Source organism: Eptatretus burgeri, chromosome 16 (assembly GCF_056783735.1).
Source record: "Eptatretus burgeri isolate ZD-2024b chromosome 16, Ebu_testis_v1, whole genome shotgun sequence".
NCBI lineage: Eukaryota > Metazoa > Chordata > Myxini > Myxiniformes > Myxinidae > Eptatretus > Eptatretus burgeri.
Window position 1 is genome coordinate 60,930,845 of NC_140976.1, and position 24,617 is coordinate 60,955,461.

Genomic DNA, 24,617 nt, shown 5'->3' on the forward strand with positions numbered 1-24,617 from the left:
CATCGAACAAGCCTCTTGTTTGTGGGGACCATGTTGTCAAGGTTGAAAGATCATCTCCAATGCTTCATCCCTCTTTTCTGAATAACTCTGAACAATACTTGTAAACTCATTATTCAGGTAACATAGTTTAGATTAAACTCGCCGAATATAAAAATTCCTTTAAAATAAAGCGTATTCAAAACCACATTTGAACACGTACTAACACCAAGATCCAGCATATTTTAGTGGCCAATGTACTACATAATACTCACGTCTCAACGGAAGGAACGGGTCCATATGGATATGGCTGCCATAAGCCAGCTACATGGTCACCTGTGGTGTGAGGTGAAAACGCCTCAGCAAATATGGTGATCGTGGGACCAAGAGGAGGGCCTCCATAGTGCTCAACTATGGCCAAGGCAGAGGAAAGGCCGATAACACCAGCTCCAACAATGGCTACCCGAAGGCCTCCAGCAGATGCTTGTAACTAGATAAGACGGACAGAGACAGACAGACAGACAGACAGACAGAGAATGAATGAGAATAAAACTATATTTATTGGCTCAAAAATATTGATGATTTTGTACATAGCATGTAGATTATAGATTTTACTTCATTTAATTCGCTTCATTTGATTGCTAAGAGGGCTTCAAAGTATGCTTATTACCCCACACACCCAAAGCGAAGACTGAGGTTAACCAATCCATTCACTTTGTCTGTCTGTCTGTCTGTCTGTCCACAAGCATAAGTTTATGATCGAGGAACTACTTGATTTCAACTGAGTGTTATATTTTAAACACAAATCAGAACATGAATATGAAAACGAACCTGGAGTTTCACAGTACTTTGGCTCTGAATTTGTTCTGATTGCACAGGTAGTGGGGCAACTGAGCATAACGATTGTGCATTTTGTGAGGAAAGCACCAAATTTGGCACACCAGTCGCCTATCATATTATGAACAGATTTGGATATTGGGCCATCTCAAAATTTTTGATGGCAGTGGAAAATGGCTGCCACAGCCATCAGCGGCTGAATTTGAGATGGCCCAATATCCAAATCTGTTCATAATATGTTAGGATACTGGTGTGCCAAATTTGGTGCTTTCCTCACAAAATGCACAATTGTTATGCTATATTTAGCTAAGTTGCCCCACTAAGGTGCAGAGAAGAGTGAGATAATTATTTTACTCTGTCTGTCTGGCAGTCAAACAAAATTGAAAATCATTCCAAACAAGAAACACTGTTTTAGGGACGTCATAAAGGACACAAACAACAAGCAAGAATGATGAATGTAACGTGTTATTTACAGTGATGTAAAAGGCGCTGTATCAACTGCGGTAAGTCAGATCAGGTAAAGGAGCATGTGCCGGAGCAGGGCGTCACTACGTCCACTTTCCACCAGTACTCCAGGGGCATCCGTCCGGCCATCCCCCAGGCAGATGCCTGACCCATCCCCATCTCCTTGAGATGCTGATCAACCTGTTGCAACTATGATGAACATGGTCGGCCCATTGGCCTCCTCCACCCACGAGGCTCCCTCACTGAGAGAATCTGGTGAGGAGGATCAGCGTCAGGAAGACGAGTCACCTGGCAATACGGCCGCAGCTGACGCTCACGGACCATGCAGGTAACAAATCTCATTTTATTCTCTCTCAGCAACCGCTTGTTGGACACAAAGTCCAACCAGCGAGAGCTAAGGATTCTCCGAAGAGACCTGGTACCAAAGGAATTAAGTCTCCATCTCTTATGTTTATTTTTTATGTCAAAGTTTCAACGATTTGATGTGACAGCTGTTTTAGGATTCCTTAAATGGTTTACGGAAATCTCAGATCATCCCCAATCCAAAAACTATAATCTTTTCTACCCTCGTTAACCCCCCTTACTCCCAAGCCCTCCTCATTTTTTTTTTTGTCAGTTTTCCCTCCTGAGAGTTTCCTTCTGTATCCATCTTGTTGACCTCCATGCACCCTCTCCTGCCCCTATTCCTCCCCACACCCATTGTTTGTCCAAGTCACTATCTAACTTGGCCTTAAACTCTGCTATTGATGTTTTTCCTCTCTCTCCACTGTTCCTTTCGTCCTGTCATTGCACTCGCTCTTCCACGAGCCTCGACTCTGCATCCAAAAAACGACAAGTGGACGTGAATGTTTTAATCCAAGGTGTTGAAGTGCCACATGAAGTGTATTTATTGTTTATTTGGTTGTTGTACATTTATTGGACAAAATGACTGGGAAGATGAATTTCATGTTTTGTTACATGATCAATAAATTAATCAATAAATCAATCAAACCTGGCCAAAACTCAACCAAATGTATATTTTATGACAAAAAATTGTTTTGTTGGAAATGGGATGAATTTGAAAATATTTAAATTGATATAGTGTGTTTTCATCCTTCCCGGACAAGTGTGATGCAGTTTGAGGTCAAGGCGGTGTTGGTCGTTCATTACCACTAATCAGCGAATCATGACTGGAGCAGCATTGTATAGTGTCCGCAGGTGGTAATTTGTGTCCGGTGTGTGCCGTGTTGGAAGTGCTCTTTTCTTTTCTGTTGATCATCATCTTCCTCATGAGTGGAGCTTTCAGCAGATATTAAGTTGCCCTCCACATGTGAAGTTACCACAACATCTTCCAGATCTTCTGCCGAAAGGGTTTCAGAATAATGGTTGTCTGGTGTCAGAAAGATGACCTGGGGAAACCTTTTCTGGAGAGAAAAGGTTTACCTGGGGAAAGGTAGCCTTTTATTCGGCTTCCATGTCCGATATGGAGCATCGGTGCCTTCCACTTGCTTAATTGTTCGTATGAAGAGCTTGTTGAGTCTGGCTCATGTAAGAATGTCCTTCTTACCTAGTAGTTGTACTCTTATTATGCCATCACAGAATTTTTCGAATGCATCCATGTTTGGATCGGTGTCAATGGCTTGGCAGGTTTTTTTTGGCATAAATCACTCTTTGGAGCACTTGTGGTGGCACTGTTACTCGAGGTCAACCAAATCCTCACCGTCAATGTGTGGAAGTGGAATGGAGTCTTCTTTTCGCCGAGTCGCTTTCGGAAGTTGACCTTCGTGAATCTCTTCACAGTTAACCAACCTTTCCAGTGACCTCTTTCTGGAAATGTGATCTTGTTTCGACTTCTTGGAATGGAATAGTCCCAGGGGTGTAGTGCTGCCAGAGCGCCACTCCGGCACCTCATTCCATCCAAGGTGAAGCTTTAGCTCCGCAACCGTAAAAATAAAAGAAGATAAAACACCACATTCACCATCGGTCTAGTTATTGTGATTTGTTTGCTTTCTGGCCAAAAAATATCGGTCAAAGCTTGTCCCGAAGATTGGGTACGTCAATCCATTGGACACTTTGTCTTTGGAGTGGTATTATAACAAGACAGGTTTTCGGTAACATAGACCCATATGAATCGCCGAATATAGCAAGGTCCAGAAGCGAGACAAACTTTCCAACCATTTTATATTCAGATTTAATAAAATTATTATATATTTACAAAATGTATATCCTGAAAGATGAAGGCATGGAAAACTTTGGATGCCTACAACTAGTTGAAGTCTGGGTGGATCAGTGGTGTCGCTGTTAGTGTTTTTGCGAAGAATGGCTATCTTGTTGTATGAGCAAAGGATAATACATCAATGAGACAAGACTCATGTTGGCCCCTGCAGATAAGCATGATGTTATACATGTCAATGTCATACCTACCTGCTCTTCCTTCTCTGATACTCCAGGATGTTTATCTGGCTCCAAAGCTTTATTTTCTTCCATCAACGCCAAGAAAGACACCGACTAGTGTGAAAGACGCATAAAGAACTAATGCCAGCAGACAGGACGCCCGGTTTAATGTCCATCCGTGGGACACATTGATGAAGCACCTGCCCTTGAAATACTGGTTTATATCTGGGTCGAGATTCAAACCCAGGCTAAACAGCTTAGAGGTGAGTGTGCATACCTCTGGGGCATAATGCCAGCCCTTACCACATTGGGTCATGTGGAGGTGGGTCGGTTCGTTCAGTTTCGTTGTGCAGATCACCAATCTAAACGAAATTCACCCTGTACATTCATGAGAACACACCATTGAAATTCCTACTTGTTTCCATATGCACAAGTTGACACACCGACAGTTATTACCATTTGAAATTACCGCCGTGAAGTAGGCATGGCATGCTTGTAATCGCGGAGGAAACGACCAGGAAACAACAAATCAAGATGGTGGCGCCCATGGTTGTCTGATGATTTCGAGTGATTTTTGGTCTTTCAACAACCAAATATGCATTGTTTCATACACTTGGGCACGGAGGATGATGAGAAAGTGACGCAATTCACGGATAAGAGCTGGCGTAAGGTATGTGAGTGTGCGAAGGCTTGGTGCGACGCCACAGATAGTGAAACTATCAACAAATGATGAAACTGCTGCCAATGACTGATCCTCCTGCGGATGCCGGCTGTCACCGGTTCTGCTATGCGTCGTTTTGTAACAAGGATCATATAAAACGTACTGAAGCCAGGAAAAAGAAATCAGAAGCCAGCACTAATGCAGTTTCTGCGAGAGCCAGTGAGGTGGTGGGCGGACTAGAAGAAGAGGGGCAATCAAACCACAAAATACGTAGAAAATCCCTCAGAACCTCTGTAGAAAGGGTGGCTGGCAAATCAGCTGGCGTACTGCCAAGAATTTGTGTGATATACCAGAAAAAAGACAAATTCATCCGTGTCAAAGGAAAATCTCAACGTGATCAGTTGTCCCTGGCAGAAACACAGGATGGAGGAAAGCTGAGGGAAACTGCTGAGCAGAGGAGAGATGAACATGATGTGAGAATAATGACAACTATAAAGGATAAAGACTGTGTGGCACTGGACGTTTGTTATCACCGTAAATGTTATGACGAGTATGTGAATGACACAAACCACAGACAGAGTGAAAGTAAACTCCAAACTCAGAAAGTGAACTATGACTCAACATTTGACATTTTCTGTGATAAAGTAATCCAGGTAAGACTCATTGATGGAAATCAATCTATACATATGAAGAAGTTGTGTGAGATGTTCAATGACCTACTCAGAGTATGTGAAGGTCAGGATAACGCCAACTACCAAGCAACAAGACTGAAGAAAAGACTGCAGGAACGGTACCCAGACATGATTTTCTATCGTCCACCAAAAATGTCTGAGAGCGAAGTGGTGTACATGAAGGACATTGATATTGGTTCCATTGCTCAGACCGCTGTTGTAGACAGTAGCTCTAAAACAGAAACAGAGTCAACTACAGAGGATGAAGCCAGCCAGGGTCCACAGCAGGGTGACTCAGACCTCAATTTACATGTTCTATACTCGGGAGTACTCATGGTGAGGGATGACCTGAACAAACACCAAAGTGTGGACATTACATGGCCCTACTTGGAAATGGTGGAGCTAGCACTCGAGCTTATACGGGCAACTCGTACTTCGAACTGGCTGAAACACCTTGCGATCACGAGAGCGTCAATGCCCTGGTACTTTGCGTACGATCACCTAAAATATGCAAGGTACTTACCCGTTTACTGGCTGGAAATGGCCGGGCTGGAGCACTCCCACCCAGACACCTATCAAGCGTTCATGGACGGCAAACGGACTGCCCGTGTGATCAGATCATAGAGCAGACTTTAAATAGGACAGCAAGACCAGTGGAGGCATCATTGGTTACACTCAGAAAAGCACAGCTGTGAAGAAGTGGATCCTGTCCCAACCAGCACGTGCGGAAATTGCAAGGAAATGAGAGTCCATGGCGGGTATCCACAACGAGCCCCAAACGAGAAAGGATTTGGATGTGTTGAGCTCGAAGAAGAACGAAGCAGTAGTTGGTACAAGTGATGGACACAGTACTTCAAATGATTAACCCTTTCTCCGGCGCTCACCTTGAACTCGTCAATATTAGTTCAGGTGTCATCACACCACCAGCCACTTCCGCGGACTTGATGAACGCGTATGTCAAGGGAGAGAATGCTGTCGTGCAATTCATGCGTGATCGGCTTCTCTCGGGTGAGGTCCCATTCTTCAGTCCGATTTCGAAGGCCAAATTGGCAACTTTCTCGAAGGCGCGAGGCAAGTCGGCAACTCCCCACCAGCAGACGCCGAAGGTTGAAATTGTGAATGAACGTCGTCTTTTCACACGACTGCTGTTGATTGGCGAGTAAAGCAATGTAACACTCCACGATCTGCTCGCGTACCCACTGGCGAACATATTGTTGCGGTTTTCGCGCCCGCCGGCGTGCTGACGGCCACGTAACTCGAATCGCGGCACGTCGCCCACCGGACGGACAATCCAGTCGTGACCCTCTCGGACTAACGCCGGGAACCAGTCACGGGTGGACCTTTCGGTCTCACCGCGATCGAGCCAATCAGCCCCCGCGTGGGATAGGGTTGCTCGCCAAATTCGAACTACCTAAGTACCCACGCGGAGGGTAGACCGGGCGATCGCACCTCGCCGCAGGTCGACTTCGGACACGGGCCACTTAAGCGACCCGTTCCGTACTATCAGAATAACCGAGCGGTGTTATCGTCGACCTCGACGGTTCGATTAATTATCAGGCGTACTCAGCCCACTACCAACCCTTTACGTGAAGCAAGATGAGGGTTCAATGGGGGAAAAGACGAAGCGAAGCGGGAGAACAGTTCAACAATAAAGCACATTTATTCGCGGCACACGGGAAGCACACAAATACAATTCCACCAAATGCACACAAAAAAAGAAAACACAATTCCATTTACACAAAAAGCAAACATAAAAGTGAAAACACAGTGCAGAGCTAATACCGACTACCGAGCACACGGCAACACTTATACAATTCTACTTCACAGACGGCGCCGACAACACATACCCAAAACCAAGGAAAAGAAATCCCCCAAGAATGAGGTAGGCCTGAGGCCGAGACCGGGTCGGGCCTACCCGTCTGGTGATGAGACGCGGAGCGGCGATGGCCCCGCAACCCGCGGGCCTCGTGGACAGTGCCTGGCTGGGGGTGGGAACGGGGCCCCCTTGGTCGCACTATCTCAGCGCGGGGGGAAACAGGAGGGGGTTGCTGATGCTCGGGGTATAGAGGATCTTTATTATCCCTGGTGTGCGTCTCCACCTCGGCCAGGTCGCGCTGCCGGCCTCCCTCGGGCGTGCAGCTCCTGGCACCGACGCGAGCACCCCCTCGTCCGATGTCGCCGCCTTTCCACAGCTCCGTCCCCTCCGTTCCGACTCCAACGCACACGACGAGCAGCTCCACCGCCCGCGAAGTCTTGACCCTCTGCTTCCGACTCTCCTCTTCTTGACTCTCCGACCCGTTCTTGTTTGCGACTCTCTTCGTTCCGACTCCTTCTCGTTCTCGTTCTGCTGACTCCTTTTCCGTTCTCGTCTGCGACTCTCCTCTGACTGACGAACACCGTCCTTTTATCCCCCCCGTAACTTCGCCTTTGACCCCCTCCCTTTGACCTTTCACCTCGCTCCCCATTGGCCCGAGAAAAAGTGGGCGTGAAGGCTTTTTGATCCACAAATTTGCATATATCGATCGCCCTGGGGGCGGGGCCAATTCGCCCCTCGCTCACCGATTGGACGGCAAAAAGTGGGCGTGTGTCGTTTTTGATCCGTTTTTGAAGCACAAAATCCGTGATTTTGTACACGCTGTTCGACGCGCGTTCTGCATGAGTCCAACACCGGTACCCACAGCGGGGCAAGAACGGTGGCGATGCTACGGTTGTGAGGTGTGCGTGAAGGTCGTGGCGGTTGTGGTGAAGCGGTGGTTGTGGTCGGTGGTTGATGTTGTGGTTGTGATCATGGCGGTTGGTCCAAAATAAAGATAGTAAAAGAAAAACGGCTATCCTGAAGAGTCGCAGCTCGCATAAATGACATGTATTCCCACTAGACAACGGGTTTGGGCCTAACTACACATGCACTTACCGAGATACCTCACCTAAGGGACCTGAATGGTGGTTTGCGAATCTGGTAACCACAACAATATCTTTCCTGCTGGCATCCGGTAATGGTTCGATTGCAAAGACGGACAAAGCCAAACTCCGCAACCATATACTGAAACTGTGGCCCGATTGCCGTGTGGACGCTCGGCCCATCCAAGGTGCAACAATTGTGGATGGAATGGCCGTTATTCAGGTGATAAAGGCTGGTTCACTGCCTAACACTTTCGGCAAACTGGAAGAGATTGTGCTGAACATCGTAGTGGCCAAAGCACGACATAACCAATCTTCGAGACTGGACGTGGTGTTTGATACTTACCCAAGTATCAGCATCAAGTGCCTGGAGCACGCCATACGAGCCGGCAGGGTGGGCGATCTTCAGGTACGAACCATCTACAGACGTGATCAAGCCCTTCCAAAACAGTTGGCCAATTATCTCCTGAGCGGAGCCAACAAGGAGGCGTTGATAGAGTTCATCGTCGAATCGTGGACGAGAAACATCTCTCCATCAAAACTGGGTGACATGCTGTTGTACGTCAGTCATGCCGACAAATGTGAGAAAATCAAGGCGTCAAATGGTGTCATGACTGTGTCGTCAGTACCTGAACTTGAATGTGACCATGAGGTAGCTGACACGAAGCTCCTGCTACATGCCACTCATGCAGGACAGAATGAAGAGTCGGTGCGCATAGAGAGTTTCGACACCGATGTGTTTGTGTTGGCATTGGCTCACTCGAAGTCGATTCGGGCGCGAAATTTCCATCTAGTCACAGGAAGTCCCAAGGATATTATCGTCGTTGACATTAGGAAGCTGAGTAATGCCCTGGAAAGTTCTGTCTGCGATGCGTTGATAGGTTTGCACAATTTCACAGGGAGTGATACCACCTGTGCATTCCACGGTAAGGGCAAAACAAGGCCATTCGACTCGATGATGAAGGGTCCCCATCTCATCACCTGTTTCGGGAGCATTGGTCGAGAATTCACACTAGATCAGAATATCATTCACAACCTGGAACAATTCGTCTGCGCCATGTACAATCAGCTGACCATGAAGAGTGTGGATGAGGCTCGCTACATGCTATTCTGCAGCCAGTCGCTGGGAGAACACAAGTTGCCGCCTACAAGCAACGCTCTGATGCTGTATTGCAAAAGAGTGAACTATCAGTCTGCTATCCACCACCGCGTGACTGAGAGGTTTATCGAAGCCCCTTCTCCTACATTTCACGGATGGGTGGAACGCAACGGCGCACTGACTGTTCACTGGCTGAACAAACCACCAGCGCCGAAGGAACTGTTAGAGGCGATGAAATGTAATTGCAAGAAGATGAAATGCGAGACCAACCAGTGTTCTTGCCGGTCAAAAGGACTGTCCTGCGCATAGTGTTGTGGGTGTCAAAACTGCGCCAACGATGAACAGACTCGTGCAGAAATGTAACTTATGGATGATGAAAGCAGAACTGACGATGATTCCGCCGACGAACTGTGAATGCGGGTGTCACACTGCTTTTGCTGTGGTGATCTACTACACAGTAGTATTCAGGTTGGTTAGCATGTCATAGTGGACTTGAGTTTTTTAATAGCAGCAGTCAAGAGCCGAGTTCAGCTACCGCTTCAGAGCAAGAAATACTGGAGTTCTAAGACAGTAATCCTCTTGTGGCGGTTCTACTTTTCATCAGGCTGAGTCGCGCAGTGTCTTTGCCTTTAATAGTCAATGTAACTACCTTTAATAGCCAGTGTGGCTGCCTTTTAAGCAAAAAGTTGCCTTGGTCAACTTGAAGGCCTGTCTGGTCGGTCCAGACGTTTTTGGCCCGTAAAAATATGTAACTGCTTCGGTTTACGACCTTTAATTATAAATATCTTTACTAACAGTGAATAGGGCTCTGTATAAACATATTGTATCATTTTAAGACCTCACAAGAGTTTTCTTTGACGTACATATCAGTCTCTCCTTGATTCTTCATTTCTGTGTCAAAATCGTGCTTTAATGTTCGGTTTATATTTAATTGCCAAAAATGACCAATTGTATCACATCCTCGACGTGGAAACAAGTGGATTTGAACTCGGCGTCTAAAATTGTTTAAGTATGCCAAATTTCATCCAGATTGGTGATCTGCACAACGAAAATCATAATTTCTGAAGGTAATAGGGAGTACCTCCACATGGTCTACATGGCACGAGATCAAAAGACTTCCCTTTATTTATTAAAATACATAGTTTTGTTCAAAAACTGTGGTTCGAGACCATCTGATCATACTTTGGCTTAAAAGGGGATTCTCAATTGAGATGATGTGGGTGTGAGTGTTATACTTTTGTTTATCATGGTAAAACGTGTGCATTTCATTTATTACTCATGTTGGGGGCTCCTATTGTTTGTGTCGTGTTAAAATTTGATGTGATAGGAGATCTGGTGATGACGTCGCAGCCAACATTATTTCGGGGCTCACAATTTGGCATTACACCACTGCATGGTACACATTCGTCTGTAAACATGTGCCGTCTGTGCAAGTTCTTGCACAATTCACTTCTTCAGAGCTAAGCACTCGTTTACTGTGGGGCTCTCTGGTGCTTGTTCTCTGCCCCCCCTCGTTTACTGTGGGGTTTTTACCAATGATCCTAAAAGCCTTGGTTTCCACAGCATGAAGCCGAGAAAGATGAGAGGCGGGAGCACCAGCCCAGAGGGAAGAGCAGTACTCCATTAGGCTGCAAATGAAAGCTTTATACGTGGTCAAGAGCTCAGGTGTACCAAGGAAGGACTTTGCATGATGGAGGATGCCCAGTTGGTGACTGGCTTTGGAGGCCAGGTTGGAAATGTGGCTTTCCCAGGAAAAATCATGGCAGATAGTGAGACCCAGAAGATTGAACGAAAGGACTTCTTCAAGAGGATTGTTGAGAAAGTAGATGGAGGGAGTGTGGGGGGCGGGGGGTGAGAGTTCCAGATTGTCCTTTCGGAGAGACATAGTGAGAGTGTGAGATTTGTCAGGGTTGAAAGACATGTTCCATGTTTTGGACCAGTTTGTGATTTTATCCAGATCTGCAGAGAGTGAAGAGGCTGATGCTTGCCGGTCTGAGAGATGACAGATGGTATAGCAGAGAGTGGAGTCATCAGCAAAGAGATAAAGAGGATTTCTTTCTGTTTGGATAATTTCTCATCTTTTACTTTCGATGTAGTCCAATAAATTACTGGAGAAAACAACTTCTTTACTGGATCATGTTCCGTCATCTTTTGTAGTCTCTTTCCTCCCAAGTCTCTCTACTATTTACGAAGTAAATAATAAATTGCTCCATTGCATCTTTTACAGTTCTATCCATGTTTGAACAAGTCATAACAATGTCTTTTTTAAAGATGCCTAACTTCTTAGGTTCCAAATGTTTTTTTAAAATTACAGGCGTATTTGTTTTGGTTTTTTTTTGTGTACAGTGCCAAGACTCATGGAGGAGATAGAGCACAGAACGGACCAGGACACAACAAAATGAAACTAACAACAGAAAGAAAGAAGGGGGCTGGGGGGCACACACAACTGCAGGGTTGAGGGACAAAATAGAAGGATACTTGTAAAAATAAGGAACGTGGGAAAGAATGAGAGCAAGGGGAGGACACACAGGGTGAACAAGATGGATGCAGCTGCAAAAACTCCATCACAGACTTGGAAGGAAAAATTGGAAAATTATAAAGAGATAGGCTCTTGGAAGGTTAATGTGGGTACAAAATATCATGGTTATGGATGGGGATGACCTGAGATGGTGGTGAATAACTCTCTTGAATTCCTGGAGGGAAGAATGAGATTGATGAGACTGGAAGTTGCTTCTCCAGGTGGGAAAAAAAGAGGAACGAATGAATGGAGGGAAGTAATGTTTGGATTTTAGGAGTTTCACCTGGATGCAGGATTCACCAGAAGGTTTTTTTTTTCCGGAGAGACAGTGAGAGCGTGAGATTTGTCAGGATTGAAAGGCATTCAAAGTGTTCGACCAGCTCATGATTATATGAAGGTCTGTGGAGAGGGAAAAGGCTGCTGCCTGCCTACCTGAAGGATATGTTTTGGTGGAAGGTTGTCATCAGCAGACAGAGGATTTTCCAGAGAGTCAGAAAGATCGTTGATTAAGAATTGGAATAGGACTGGGCTGAGACACTGCTTTGGGGCACTCCAGCCTTGACAGAGGGACGAGGTGAGAGGATCCCTTTGAGAGCTACGGGTTTGCTCCGAAAGTATAGGAAGTCAGTAAGCAATGTGTAGAAATGGCGAGTGCAGGCAGTGGCCCGGATGGAGAGAGTGCAGGCAGGGGTGAACCTGGAGTGTGTGCAGACAGGGGTGAGGCTGGAGTGTGAGCAGGCAGGAGTGATACTGGAGCGCGTGCAGGCAGGGGCGAGACTGGAGCGTGTACAGGCAGGGATGAGGGTGGAGTGCATGCAGGCAGGGGTGAGGGTGGAGTGCATGCAGGCAGGGGTGAGGGTGGAGTGCATGCAGGCAGGGGTGAGGGTGGAGTGCATGCAGGCAGGGGTGAGGGTGGAGTGCATGCAGGCAGGGATGAGGGTGGAGTGCATGCAGGCAGGGGTGAGGGTGGAGTGCATGCAGGCAGGGGTGAGGGTGGAGTGCATGCAGGCAGGGGTGGTGAGGGTGGAGTGCATGCAGGCAGGGGTGAGGGTGGAGTGCATGCAGGCAGGGGTGAGGGTGGGGTGCATGCTGGCTGGGGGGAGGGTGGGGTGTATGCAGGCAGGGGTGAGGGTGGAGTGCATGCAGGCAGGGATGAGGGTGGCGTGCATGCAGGCAGAGGTGAGGGTGGAGTGCATGCAGGCAGGGGTGAGGGTGGAGTGCATGCAGGCAGGGGTGAGGGTGGAGTGCATGCAGGCAGTGGTGAGGGTGGAGTGCATGCAGGCAGGGGTGAGGGTGGAGTGCATGCAGGCAGGGGTGAGGGTGGAGTGCATGCAGGCAGCGGTGAGGGTGGAATGTGTGCAGGCAGGGGCGAGGCTGGGGCGAGTGTAGGCCAATGGTATGGTTGGAGCAAGTGCAGGCAACAGTGTGGCTGGAGCAAGAAAGCATGTGGAGGGTGACGTAAACACCAGTGTAATGTTGATACAGGTCCTTTCTTACTTCAAATGCCATGCTTTCTTTCAATGGTAGCATTAGCCTGGAGCAACTACTTGAGATTCTAAGAGTCATCAGAGATCACATTGACAATGTTGGAAGCTTAGGAAACGTTATCACAACTAAGGAGCTATTAACCTCATACCAGCAGGGTAGACAGTAGTATCATGTCCATCTGACAAAAATAAGGAGAAAGAGAAGACTAGAACATCTGAAAAAGAAAGCTTGTTGAGAAAGAGGTTGAGGTGCTGAAGAAAAAGAGCAAACAGCTTGGGAGTCGTCTTCTTTGTTTGTATGCAGCACAAGGCTGTGGGGGAGCATCATTGGCTGTGTGTATGACTGTTCTCTGCTGGTTAGGGTAGGAATTTGTAATTTGGTCATGGGCACAGAAATAGCTTGCCAACTCTTCATGAAGGGCACAGTGGGATATTTAACAAAACCAACGAATGCTGGCAGACAGGATACCTGTTTAACATCAATCCGAGGGACTGCACACATATTGGATCACCTTGCCTGTGAAAGACATTGATGACAGTTGATAGCTGGGTTGGGATTCAAACCCAGGCTAGACAGCTTCGTGTGCATAGCTCTAGGCCCTCCTGTCAAGCCCAGCTGGGGGGTGATGTAGACCTACTGATGAAGGACACTGATGCATCATCTGAAAAAACAGAGCAGCTGCATAGTTTTGGCTATTTGTCTAAGGCAAACACTCGAAGAAGAGTAGCAAATGACAAATATGAATTGCTGTGAGAAGTGGTGAAAGAGTTGGAAGGGAAAATCCCACTCATGACCAATGTTTGAACATTATGGACCTGAAGAACTGTTGATATTGGAAATGGACAATGAACTGTAACTGTTAAATTAGAAGCACATTTTGTAATGGATACAGCCACTCTGACTCAGATAGAACGATGACTATTAAAGTCAAAGCAGTTGTGAAAATCAATACAACCACTTCTTCTTGCATACGGCAGCTTGGTTGCCAAGTAGCAATCATTTTGTTGAGGCACAGCGATGCCACTGATGCAGTGCCCCGATACCAGTACACTGGTACTCATTAAAAAAAAAACTATATATATATTTGTATGCACTGTCGAGGCTTTTTGAGAGCTAACACACAGAACGTATAACAAGGGGAGCAGGAGATAAGAGGAGTGGGAGAGAGAAGGAAAAAACAGTGTGGAACACAGACATTAGGGGATCTGTGGAACTGAGAGGGAGGGGGCGGGGTACACAAGGAAAGACCTGAAAGTCCCTATAGTGTCCAAACAAGATAGACATTACAGGGATTTTCAGGAAGGAAAGCAGGAAATTTGAAAGGGGTAGGTTTGGGGTGGATTAGCAGGGGTAGAAAAGATCATGGTTTTGGATGGGGGAAGATAAGAAATGGTGGTGTACAGCTGTTTGAAGACCTGGAGGGAAGAGTGGGATTGAAGAGAGTGTGGAAGTTTGTTCCAAAGGCGGGAAAAAGAGGAATGAAAGAGTGAAGGTGAGCAGTGATTCTTGATTTTGGTAGTTTTTACCAGAAGGGGGTTACTGGTGGACATTGAGTGACCAGCTGAAATATGGGAGGGGGGCAGATCCTAAACATAGCAAGGTTGGGGGGGGGTGGTCGAGGCTGGAGAGGAGACGGTAGAAGACAGAAAGACTACTCACCTGTCTCCGGTGAGAGAGTGAGAGGCCCGAAGGCTAAGCCTCATCGTGGGAGATACCATTGATCCTAAATGCCTTGGTTTCCACAACGTGAAGCCAAAAAAGGTGAGGCAGGAGCACCAGCCCAGAGGGGAGAGCAGTACTCCATCAGACTGTGGATGAAAGCTTTGTATGTGGTCAGGAGCTCAGGTGTGCCGAGGAAGGACTTTGCACAACAGAGGAGTCCCAGTCGGCGACTGGCTTTGGAGGACAGTTTGGAAATGTGGCTTTCCCAGGTAAGATCATGGCAGATAGTGAGACACAGAAGCTTGAATAAAAGGACTTCTTCAATAGGATTGTTGAAAAAGTAAATGGGTGGGATGGGGGGGGGGGTTCCAGACGGTCCTTTCGGAGAGACATAGTGAAAGTGTGAGATTTGCCAGGATTGAAAGACATGTTCCATGTGTTGAACCAGTTCGTGATGTTATCCAGATCTGCAGAGAGTGAAGAAGCTGCTCCTTGCTGGTCTGAGGGATGACAGATGGTCTGGCAGAGAGTGGAGTCATCAGCAAAGAGATAAAGAGGATTTTTCAGAGTCAGAGAGATCATTGATGAAAACCAGAAAAAGAACAGGGCCCAGAACGCTGCCTTGAGGAACTCCAGCCTGGACAGGAAGAGGGGATGAGAGAACTAAAATTTCACCAACATTGGAAGGATGACAGACAAAGTCAAACCCACCTGGTGTTAATTTAGTTCATTCAGTGGCAAACACAGCTTAAAATTAGGATCCTAAGATCCCAAACCAGTCACCTTAACCACGAAGCCAACACCAGACTTGAATGGAATTACTCAACTTAGCCTTTTCCATGAGAATGTGAGTACATCTATAAAGTATGTACTATTAGAATGTGAGTACGTCTTTAAAGTATGTACTATTAGAATGTGTGTACGTCTATAAAGTATGTACTATTAGAATGTGAATACGTCTATAAAGTATGTACTTTAGAATGTGAATACGTCTTTAAAATATGTACTATTAAAATGTGAGTACATCTCTAAAATATGTGCAATTAGAATGTGAGTATGTCGATAAAGTATGTACTATTAGAATGTGAGTATGTCGAGAAAGTATGTACTATTAGAATGTGAGTATGTCGATAAAGTATGTACTATTAGAATGTGAGTATGTCGATAAAGTATGTACTATTATAATGTGAGTATGCCTATGAAGTATGTACTATTTGAATGTGAGTACGTCTGTAAAGAATGTACAATTATAATGTGAGTACGTCTATAAAGTATGTACTATTTGAATGTGAGTATGTCTATAAAGTATGTACAATTAAAATGTGAGTACGTCTATAAAGTATGTACAATTAAAATGTGACTACCTCAATAAAGTATGTACTATTCGAATGTGAGTATGTCTGTAAAATATGTCAAATTAGAATGTGAGTATGTCTATAAAATATGTACAATTAGAATGTGAGTACATCTATAAAATATGTACAATTAGAATGTGAGTACGTTTATAAATTATGTGCAATTAGAATGTGAGTATGTCCAATAAAACCACACCAAGCAAGTCCTGGCGAGGGTCTGTTATCTTTTATTGGTCTTTCTAGTTAAATGTTTGTCAGTATGCTGTATTCGATATTTTGTTTGCGTTTGCTACATCAACCAAACTATAATCTCAATGCATATCAAGGATACTATAACATTGTACATTATGCATACTGTACAGAGCGAGAAGCGAAAATCCAGAAAAAGACCACGTGCCCATCTGAATTAACCAGCAATGAGCAAACATGCAGACTGTGCATGAACTTTGATTCGGACAAGTTGTTATCATATTCTTGGATTGCATTTATCAGTCACCAGTTAGTTCAGCATGAAAAGAAATCCAAAGTGCGGATTTATTCAACCAATGCAATGCACCAAGTTCAAAAATAGTTTGTTTAAGCATATACTTCATGTGAAAACTAACTTAAACACACAGTTAGTCTACACTCAGAGAGGTGGAAACGATACTGGTTGTATCAGTGCAGTCAAGTTTTCATCTCTGCATTTGCACTAAAATTAAATAAATGAAACGCTGTAGATACAACAAATACTTTCAGCAATAAGATGAAGTCTGTTTCCCTCTCTATCAAACAGAGCACTATTCGAACAATGTATGACAACAGCTAAAGCGATTTACACCTGAAAAGCCAACACAAACATGACCACTAACCTCGAGTGCCTCTGCCATTCTCAATAGTGAAGCAATAAACCCACATGTCATGCTCCCACTTGGCACCAACTGCTTATTGCGACACCAGGCTTCCTCCCTTAAAGAGGCTTCGAGGGATTATATAAGTTACTCGCACGACCAATCCACAATCGAAAAAACGCTCATTCGAGGTGAGACATCTATGAACTCGTCAGAGATGGGTACCCTGCTAGTACATGAGAAAGGAGGCTGTTACGAGGGGATATGATGGAGATGTTTATCATAACAAAACATGCGCAGATTATTTATTCAGCAGAGTATGACAATGATAGGATCAGGGGCCATAACCTAAGAGTAAACGAGAGAGTTAAGACGGTAGTAAGGTAGGGGTCTTTCACTTAGAGTAGTTGATACGTGGAATGGTCTCCCTGGGAAGGTAGTGGCAGCAGAAACAGTAGATAACTTTAAATTGGAATTATGTACAAGATAGATACCTTGCAGCATTGGATGTAGAAGGGTATAGGGATATTAGCAGGACTTTTGGTAGTTCGACATAGGTGGATTTCAAGGGAGGGTTCTGGGAGTCTGGACCCCCAAACCCCCTTTTTTGTATGAGGTGAAAAAAAATCACGACTAAATCCCCCAAAAGGAAAAAAAAAATTAATTTTAATTTTAATATACATGCTTGATCGAGGCCCGTGGAATAGCTAGAGCAGAATGGAAGGGAACAAAATGGCAAGGGAGAAACACCAACGGCAGAATAGAAGCGAGAGGCAGAAGGTCACATGGGGGTCAACAAGCTGCACACAAGCTGAATTAGAAGGGCACTCAATAGAGTACATACCTCCACCAAGCTGATGAACAGTTTACGTTTTGTATCACACTGATAGGCAGGTTCTGCATTTAGACCTTCACCAAAATCAAATCGGCTTGTGCTTGTCAGCTAACAAAAAGAATCTAACGAACTAACGAACTCATCCAAGTTTTGTCATAACTCGTCCACAACCTTTTGAAACATCTTATCATGCTATATCTCGTTTTTCGCACCATCTCTCAATGGTGAAGAATCGATTAAAAATTCTCTGATCTGGATCCGGATTCGGATATTCACCAAAATCTTATCAATTCTTCCTTGTCACACACCCAATCTGTCCAACAAGTCTCGTCGGAATCCGTCCATAGCTTTTTGAGATATCCTCACAAAAATATTGAGATATCCCAAATGATACTCACAGACAAACAGACAGACGGGGGTGAAAACATAAGTTCTGTCCAACTTCAGTGGTAGAGGTAACAAATCAACCGACAGCTAACAAACAATAAGTGGTGAGGTGGAAGGGGGAAATCACAACAAACTGGAAAATGAGATTGCTTGGGAATGGGGTAATTTGGGGTAGAAGAGATTATTATGGATGGGGTATGAACAGCTGTCTTGATACCCTGAACGGAAGAATGGGACTCAACAAACTGGGGAAGTTAAATCCACAGGTGAGAGAAAAGAGAAACAAATGAGTGGAAGTGAGCAGTGAGCCAGGATTTAGGGAGTTTCACAAAAAGAGGATTACTGGCAGACCATATGTGCTATGAAGAAACCTAGGAGGTTGGAACCAAGAGATGGTAGAGATGGTAGATCAAAAAGGATGCAGTAGAATGCAGAGGCCACCAAGAGTGTGTCTGCAATCTGAAAGCAACAAGCCTCGACATAGAGCTTCATCGCGGGAGATCCCAATGATTTTTGAGAGTCTTGCATTCCATGACATCAAGAAGGGCAAGATGTGAGGCAGAGCCCAAAAGGAAAAGCAGTACTCCCTTAAGCTGTGAATGAAGGCCTTGTATGTTGTCAAAAGTTTTTATTGGCCAAGGAAAGACCTTGTATGACAAATGATGCCAAGTCGGTGGCTGACATTGGAGGCCATATTTGAAAAAGTGGTTTGCCCAAGAAAAATCATTGCTGAAAGTGTGACCCAGGAATTTGAGTGACTGAATTTCTTTCAGAGGATTGTTAAGAATGCACATGGAAGAGTATGCCCATACGGTGCAATCGGGGAGGAGAGTGAGAATATGAGATTGTTCAGGATTGAGACATATTCCAAGTGTTTGATGAGCTTGTGATTTTGTCAAGGTCTGAAGAGAGGAAAGAGGCTGCAGCTTTGCCTGTCTGAAGGATGATGGATCTCATGGTCGAGGGTGGAGTCAACAGCAAATAGATAACGGGGATTTTCCAGAGTCAGAGAGGTCGTTGATGAAGATTCGGAATAGGACTGGGCCGAGAACACTGTCTTGGAGGCACTCCAGCCTTGACAGGGAGAGGAGATTAAGCCAATCGGTTGGTGCTTCACCAAACTCTAAGGGCTTAATATGCTGAGGTCTGGCTTTGAGTTATGGGGACATTATTTATTTATTTTGTTTTCTGAAGTTCCTGTGAATGAAATGAACCCAAGATTTCTTCTCATTCATATCATACAATTTTTAAGTCCAAGGAACTGTGTCTGATACACCAACAATTTAAAAAAGCACCTCTCCATCGTTTAGTATAACTTTTCTCAAGGTGTTTTTTCTACCTGTGGATTCGAACATTATCACCAACTTTAAGTTTTGGTTTTTTTTTCAAGTTAATCTCCTTTGTGTATTCTAATTTTGCAAATGTTTCTGATGGTTTTGCATTTGTTGTGGAATGAACTGTATTATTCGAATCATCTACAATGCTTTGAATTAATTATAGATCAGTTTTAATTAAAGATTCCCCAGTTTTAATGACATCATCAGAGCTGATTAGTTTTATAAACCAGTTCTTGAGGTAGGATTACCAAGCCCTAATTTTCATTTAGCACCAATCAACTTTTTTACGACTAACCTCTCCACCTTTTCTCTCAACGTTCAGTTTTGTATCAAAGATAGATTATATATAATATTTCTCTTTCAGCTTCATGTTTTTCATCTGGTTTTGTGCTATTCCCCATAATCAATATCGTGTTTCACACACACTTCATCAACCTTGCTTATAGATCTGCTTCACGGTTTCGGATTGTCAGCTTCATCTCGTCTTTTATCCAAATTTAGTAGCTGATACGTGTTGATGTGTTTGAGCCTGGGGAGTAACTGTTGAAATCTATCTGTCCAGGTTCTTCCCGACATCTTTGTTCTTTGTTCCTTTCACATTTCTTTTCACTTTTTTCACAATTATCTTTATTCATTCTAATTCTTACTTTTTCTTTTATTTTTCAGCTCTTTTACTCTGTATTACTCTCTTTCATTATCTGTATCTCTCAGGAGAAGTAAATTCTTGCAGATTTTTTTCTTTAAGGATCACTTTGATTGGCTGTGTCTGGATGGGTTTGATGGTAGTGGAGTGGCGGCTGAAACCCGAATCATATCCAGGTTCCTCCTAATGACTCCATCTTTGTTCTTTACTTCTTCGGGTTCCTTCTTTGTCTTCCATTTGATTTGTTCCCAGTCCACAGAAACAATGTCCCTGGAAAGTGTAATTCCAATGAAATCCCAGTTGTTATGCATTTACTTCCTGATAAAAAATTTCACCACCAGTTTTATGTCTGGAGACAAATTCCAGCTTTTTAGATCAACATAACTAACACGTCCCCTTTTGTATAACTATTATTTTTACTTATCACGTATAAAATATTTTTAGTATCAGTTTTATTTTTACATTTAAGACAATAAACCATGTTTGAAACCATTATATTTATTTATTGATAAGAAATTCCATAAGTCAACTCTTTCAGAGTAAAATAACCTTTTTAGCTTTCAAAGTATATATTTGAATCATAGTTTGTAAAACATGAAGTATCTTTATCAATGCCTTCACTCTCTTCTATATTTATTTTGGAAAAAATTGAAAAGCCTCAACCAAAGTTGATTATACCAGCATCAGCAACAACATAATCTTTTCCTTCTTCCTCGATGGTTTATTTGTCTGCACTTTCTCGTTTAAATTTCCACACTGGCATTAGTTTAATCGTGAGTAGTCAGGTCAGGTATGGGAGCATGCACTGGAGCAGCACATCGCTGCATCCACTTTCCCTCAGTACTCCAGGGGCCTCCATCTAGCCATCTCCCAGGCAGATGCCTGGCCCATCCCCATCTCTTTGAGATGCTGATCAGCCTGTCGCAATCACGATGCATGTGGTCGGCCCATTGGCCTTCTCCACTGATGAGGCTCCCTCGCTGAGAGAATCTGGTGAGCAGGATCAGCGTTAGAAAAACGAGCCACGTGTCCATACAGCCACAGCTGATGCTCACGGATGATGCAGGTAACAAATCCAATTTGAGTCTCTCATCAACCGCTCATTGGACACAAAGTCCAACCAGCAATAGCCAAGGATTTTCCAAAGAGACCTAGTACCAAAGGAATTCAGTCACTATCTCAGATCCTTGGTCAGAGTCCAAGTCTCACATCCACAGAGCAAGACTGGAAGCACCAAGGACCTGAAGACTCGGACTTTCGTCCTTCCACACAGGTGCCGGCAGCGCCACACCCCATTATCCAGTGAATCCGTGACTCCTCAGGCCCGACCCAGACATCTATTGACCTCTGGCTCACAGCCAGCAGAGACATGAATATCACTGCCAAGGTAAGTGAATCTCTCCACGACCTCAACATCCTCTCCACAAACGGGTACAGACAAGATAGCAGCATCCAAGATGTCATTGAAAGCCTGGATCTTGGTTTTGACCCAAGAAACCTGTAATCCCTGCAGCTCTGACTCCTCATTCAGCACCTTGAAGGCCCCTAAAAGAATATCCAGTGTCTCCGCAAAAATAACTGCATCATCTGCGAAATCAAGGTTAGAGATCTTGTCATTCCCAAATGATGCACCGCAGCTTGATCTCTCCGACATCCTCCCTAGAATACAGTTCATACAAGTGCTGAAAAGTGTGGGGGCCAGTACACACACCGGACGAACACCAGTAAAACTGGATATATTTCAGAGATTGTATCACCACATCTCACAGCACTCTCAGTACCAGAGTAGAGTTCAGATATCAGATTGACCAGTTTTGGTGGCACCTCACGAAGAATATGAATCCTCCAGAGGGCATCCTGATTCACTGAAGTGAATGCTTTACAGAGATCAACATAGGCTGCAAGCATCCCCCGCTGAAACTCTTGTTTGCGTTCGGTGAGGACCCGTACTGACAAGTAATGACAAGTAATGCTCGAGAAAAGTTCATATAAAGGGGCATCAATTTTCTAAACAAATTAATCACACACATGCACATTATCTAAAGGCTCAGTCACACCTTGACGTTTTAGCCAGCAATGGCAACGTATTAAAATGCATGTAAAACGCTGGCTTACGTTGAACTTTTGATGTTTTTTTTAAAGATTCGGACGTATTCATAACGAGTTGGTCGTATGCATAACATATTAGTAACGGACATAGAACGTTTCGTTGTGTTATAGCTAACTTATACCAACGAATGCTGAACCTGTTGGCGGCCTTCACAACCTATGCCCAACGATAGTCTAACTTATGCATAGCGCGCTGCACGTATCACCGACGATCACGTGGCGTAGCCTATTAAAAGGCTGACGCACAACGATTCAAATCATAACTGCCGCAGAAATGGAAGTGTCAACATCGCAGTCACACCTTGGCGATCTTGCCAGCGTATGCCGACCTCTGAAAAATGTGTCTAAAACGCTGGTGCACGTCAAATACGGTATGGGTAAGTTTGGTATGCGTGAATAAAATGCTAAAGTACGCTATCATACGTCGTATTAAGTGGAGTACGTCTTGTAATTATAAACGTGTTAAACATTTTACGACGTACTTGCCGTATGACACGCGTTCCGCATGCGATGGGAATAAGTTGTACGCACGATATGTGAATGTTGGCACACGTCGACAAAAGTTACTTGTAAGGTGCTCATAAGTCGAAACACGTCAAGGTAATGGTTAACGTCAGTGTTCCAGACTCCCCGTTTATTTTATTTTATTTTTCTTCGGTATGACGGTGATGTCGACACTTCGATTTCTAGTGCGGTTATGATTTAAATCGTTGAGCGGCAGCCTTTTAATTATATTATATTATAACCACACTAGAAATCGAAGTGTCGACATCACTGTCATACCGAAGAAGAAGAAAAAAAAAACCCCAGGGAGTCTGGAACACTGACGCTAACCATTACCTTGACGTGTTTCGACTTATGAGTACCTTACAAGTAACGTGTGTCGACGTGTGTCAACGATCGCGTAACGTGCCCACAACACGTTACTCATAGGTGAGAAATAAGTTTCGGGTACGCTAAACATTACCTCGACGTGTTTCGACTTATGAGTAACTTACAATTAACGTGTGTCGACGTGTGTCAACGATCGCGTAACGTGGCTACAACTTATGGCCAGCGTTATGCGGAACGTGTGAGTCATACGCTGGCATAAGTCTTAAAATTTCAAGCATGGAAAATTTTTGGACAACCGAAAAGTACAACGTTTAAAGCCAGCGTACTATGACGTATGGCAGTGTTTTTCAGCGTGCTCTCAATGTTATCAAAACTTACCCATAACGTATTCGACGTGTACCAGCGTTTTACACAAATTTTCCAAAAATCGGCATAAGCTGGCTAAAACGTCAATGTGTGACTGGGCCTTTACGTATTTTCGTTTTCAAGGTACACAAAAAACTTTACATAATAACAGGATTTAACCTATGTTTGTAGGGCGCCCCTTTATATGAACTTTTCTTGAGCAATACTTGGCTCCTCCGAAGAACACATGGGGTAGTTCAGCATGCACACGAGATTTTTTGAGTGTGCCATATTTTTTTATTATCTGGCATTTGCCACAAGCAATGGAATGTCCCTTCTTTTCTATTGTTTGGCATTTTCTACAAGCTGTGCAATGTCTCTTCTTTCCACACATACCATATAAAGGGGCCTTTTCTATGCCCCTAGTATTTTTCTCAAGAACGTCCCTTCTTTTCTAGTTTGCCACATGGCATATACCATATAAATAGGTCTTTTCTATGTCCCTGGCATTTTCCCAAAGAATTATCTTCAAATTTCATGTCAATCAGATGAAAATTGATAATTTTGGAAATGTTGGCCTATGTTGACCTTTTGGCTTATGTTGTTCTCAAAAATAGTTGGTGGTTGTATTCAGTGACCTGATATGAAAATCCTGTTCAAATTTCATGTCAATCGGATGAAAATTGAGGATTTCAGAAATGTGGGCCGTGTTGACCTTTTCAGAAATATATGACAAGTTTGAGCTCAAAAATGATATGTGGTTGAATTCAGTGAGCTGATATGAAAATCTTCTTCAAATTTCTTGTCAATCAGATGAAAATTGACAACTTTTGAAATTTTGGCCTATGTTGACCTTAAAAATAGTTGGTGGTTGAATTCAGTGACCTGATAGGAAAATCCTGTTCCAATTTCTCGTCAATCGGATGAAAATTGAGGATTTTAGAAAATTGGCCTTTGTTGACCTTTGGCTGATGGAGGCCTCAAGAGTGACCGCTATATCACATGGTTATGTAACATGTGGTAAAGTTTCAATTTCCTCCACTGAACGGCTTTTGATCTTCACTAAATGCAGACAAGTACGACGTACAACGTATGACATATGTATGTATACGATCGATTGCTTAACCCTGCTTTTCGCTTCGTGAGCTCATAGTAATGAGTACGTACAATTGTAGACGATTTATTTGATGCACAAATAAATAGATCTACTAATGCATATCCATCAATGATAGATCGTGCTGCTCTCCCATGGAAACCAAGCAGAATTGCTTGATGATGCGTGAATAGTTGAATG

The 24,617-nt window shown here is 44.2% G+C and overlaps 1 protein-coding gene across 1 annotated transcript in view; it reads right to left on the reverse strand.

Moving 5' to 3' along the window:
* The window catches only part of DAO (D-amino acid oxidase), a 98,537-nt gene extending 81,543 nt beyond the window's left edge, over positions 1 to 16,994 (reverse strand). Inside the window, exons 1-2 of the mRNA XM_085859526.1 lie at positions 16,855 to 16,994; positions 252 to 466 (exon numbers count right to left, since the gene is read on the reverse strand). Coding sequence (XP_085715652.1) covers positions 252 to 466; positions 16,855 to 16,905 — 266 coding nt within the window. The 5' untranslated portion in view covers positions 16,906 to 16,994. The remainder of the gene's footprint in view (positions 1 to 251; positions 467 to 16,854) is intronic.
* Positions 16,995 to 24,617: the final 7,623 nt, after the last annotated feature.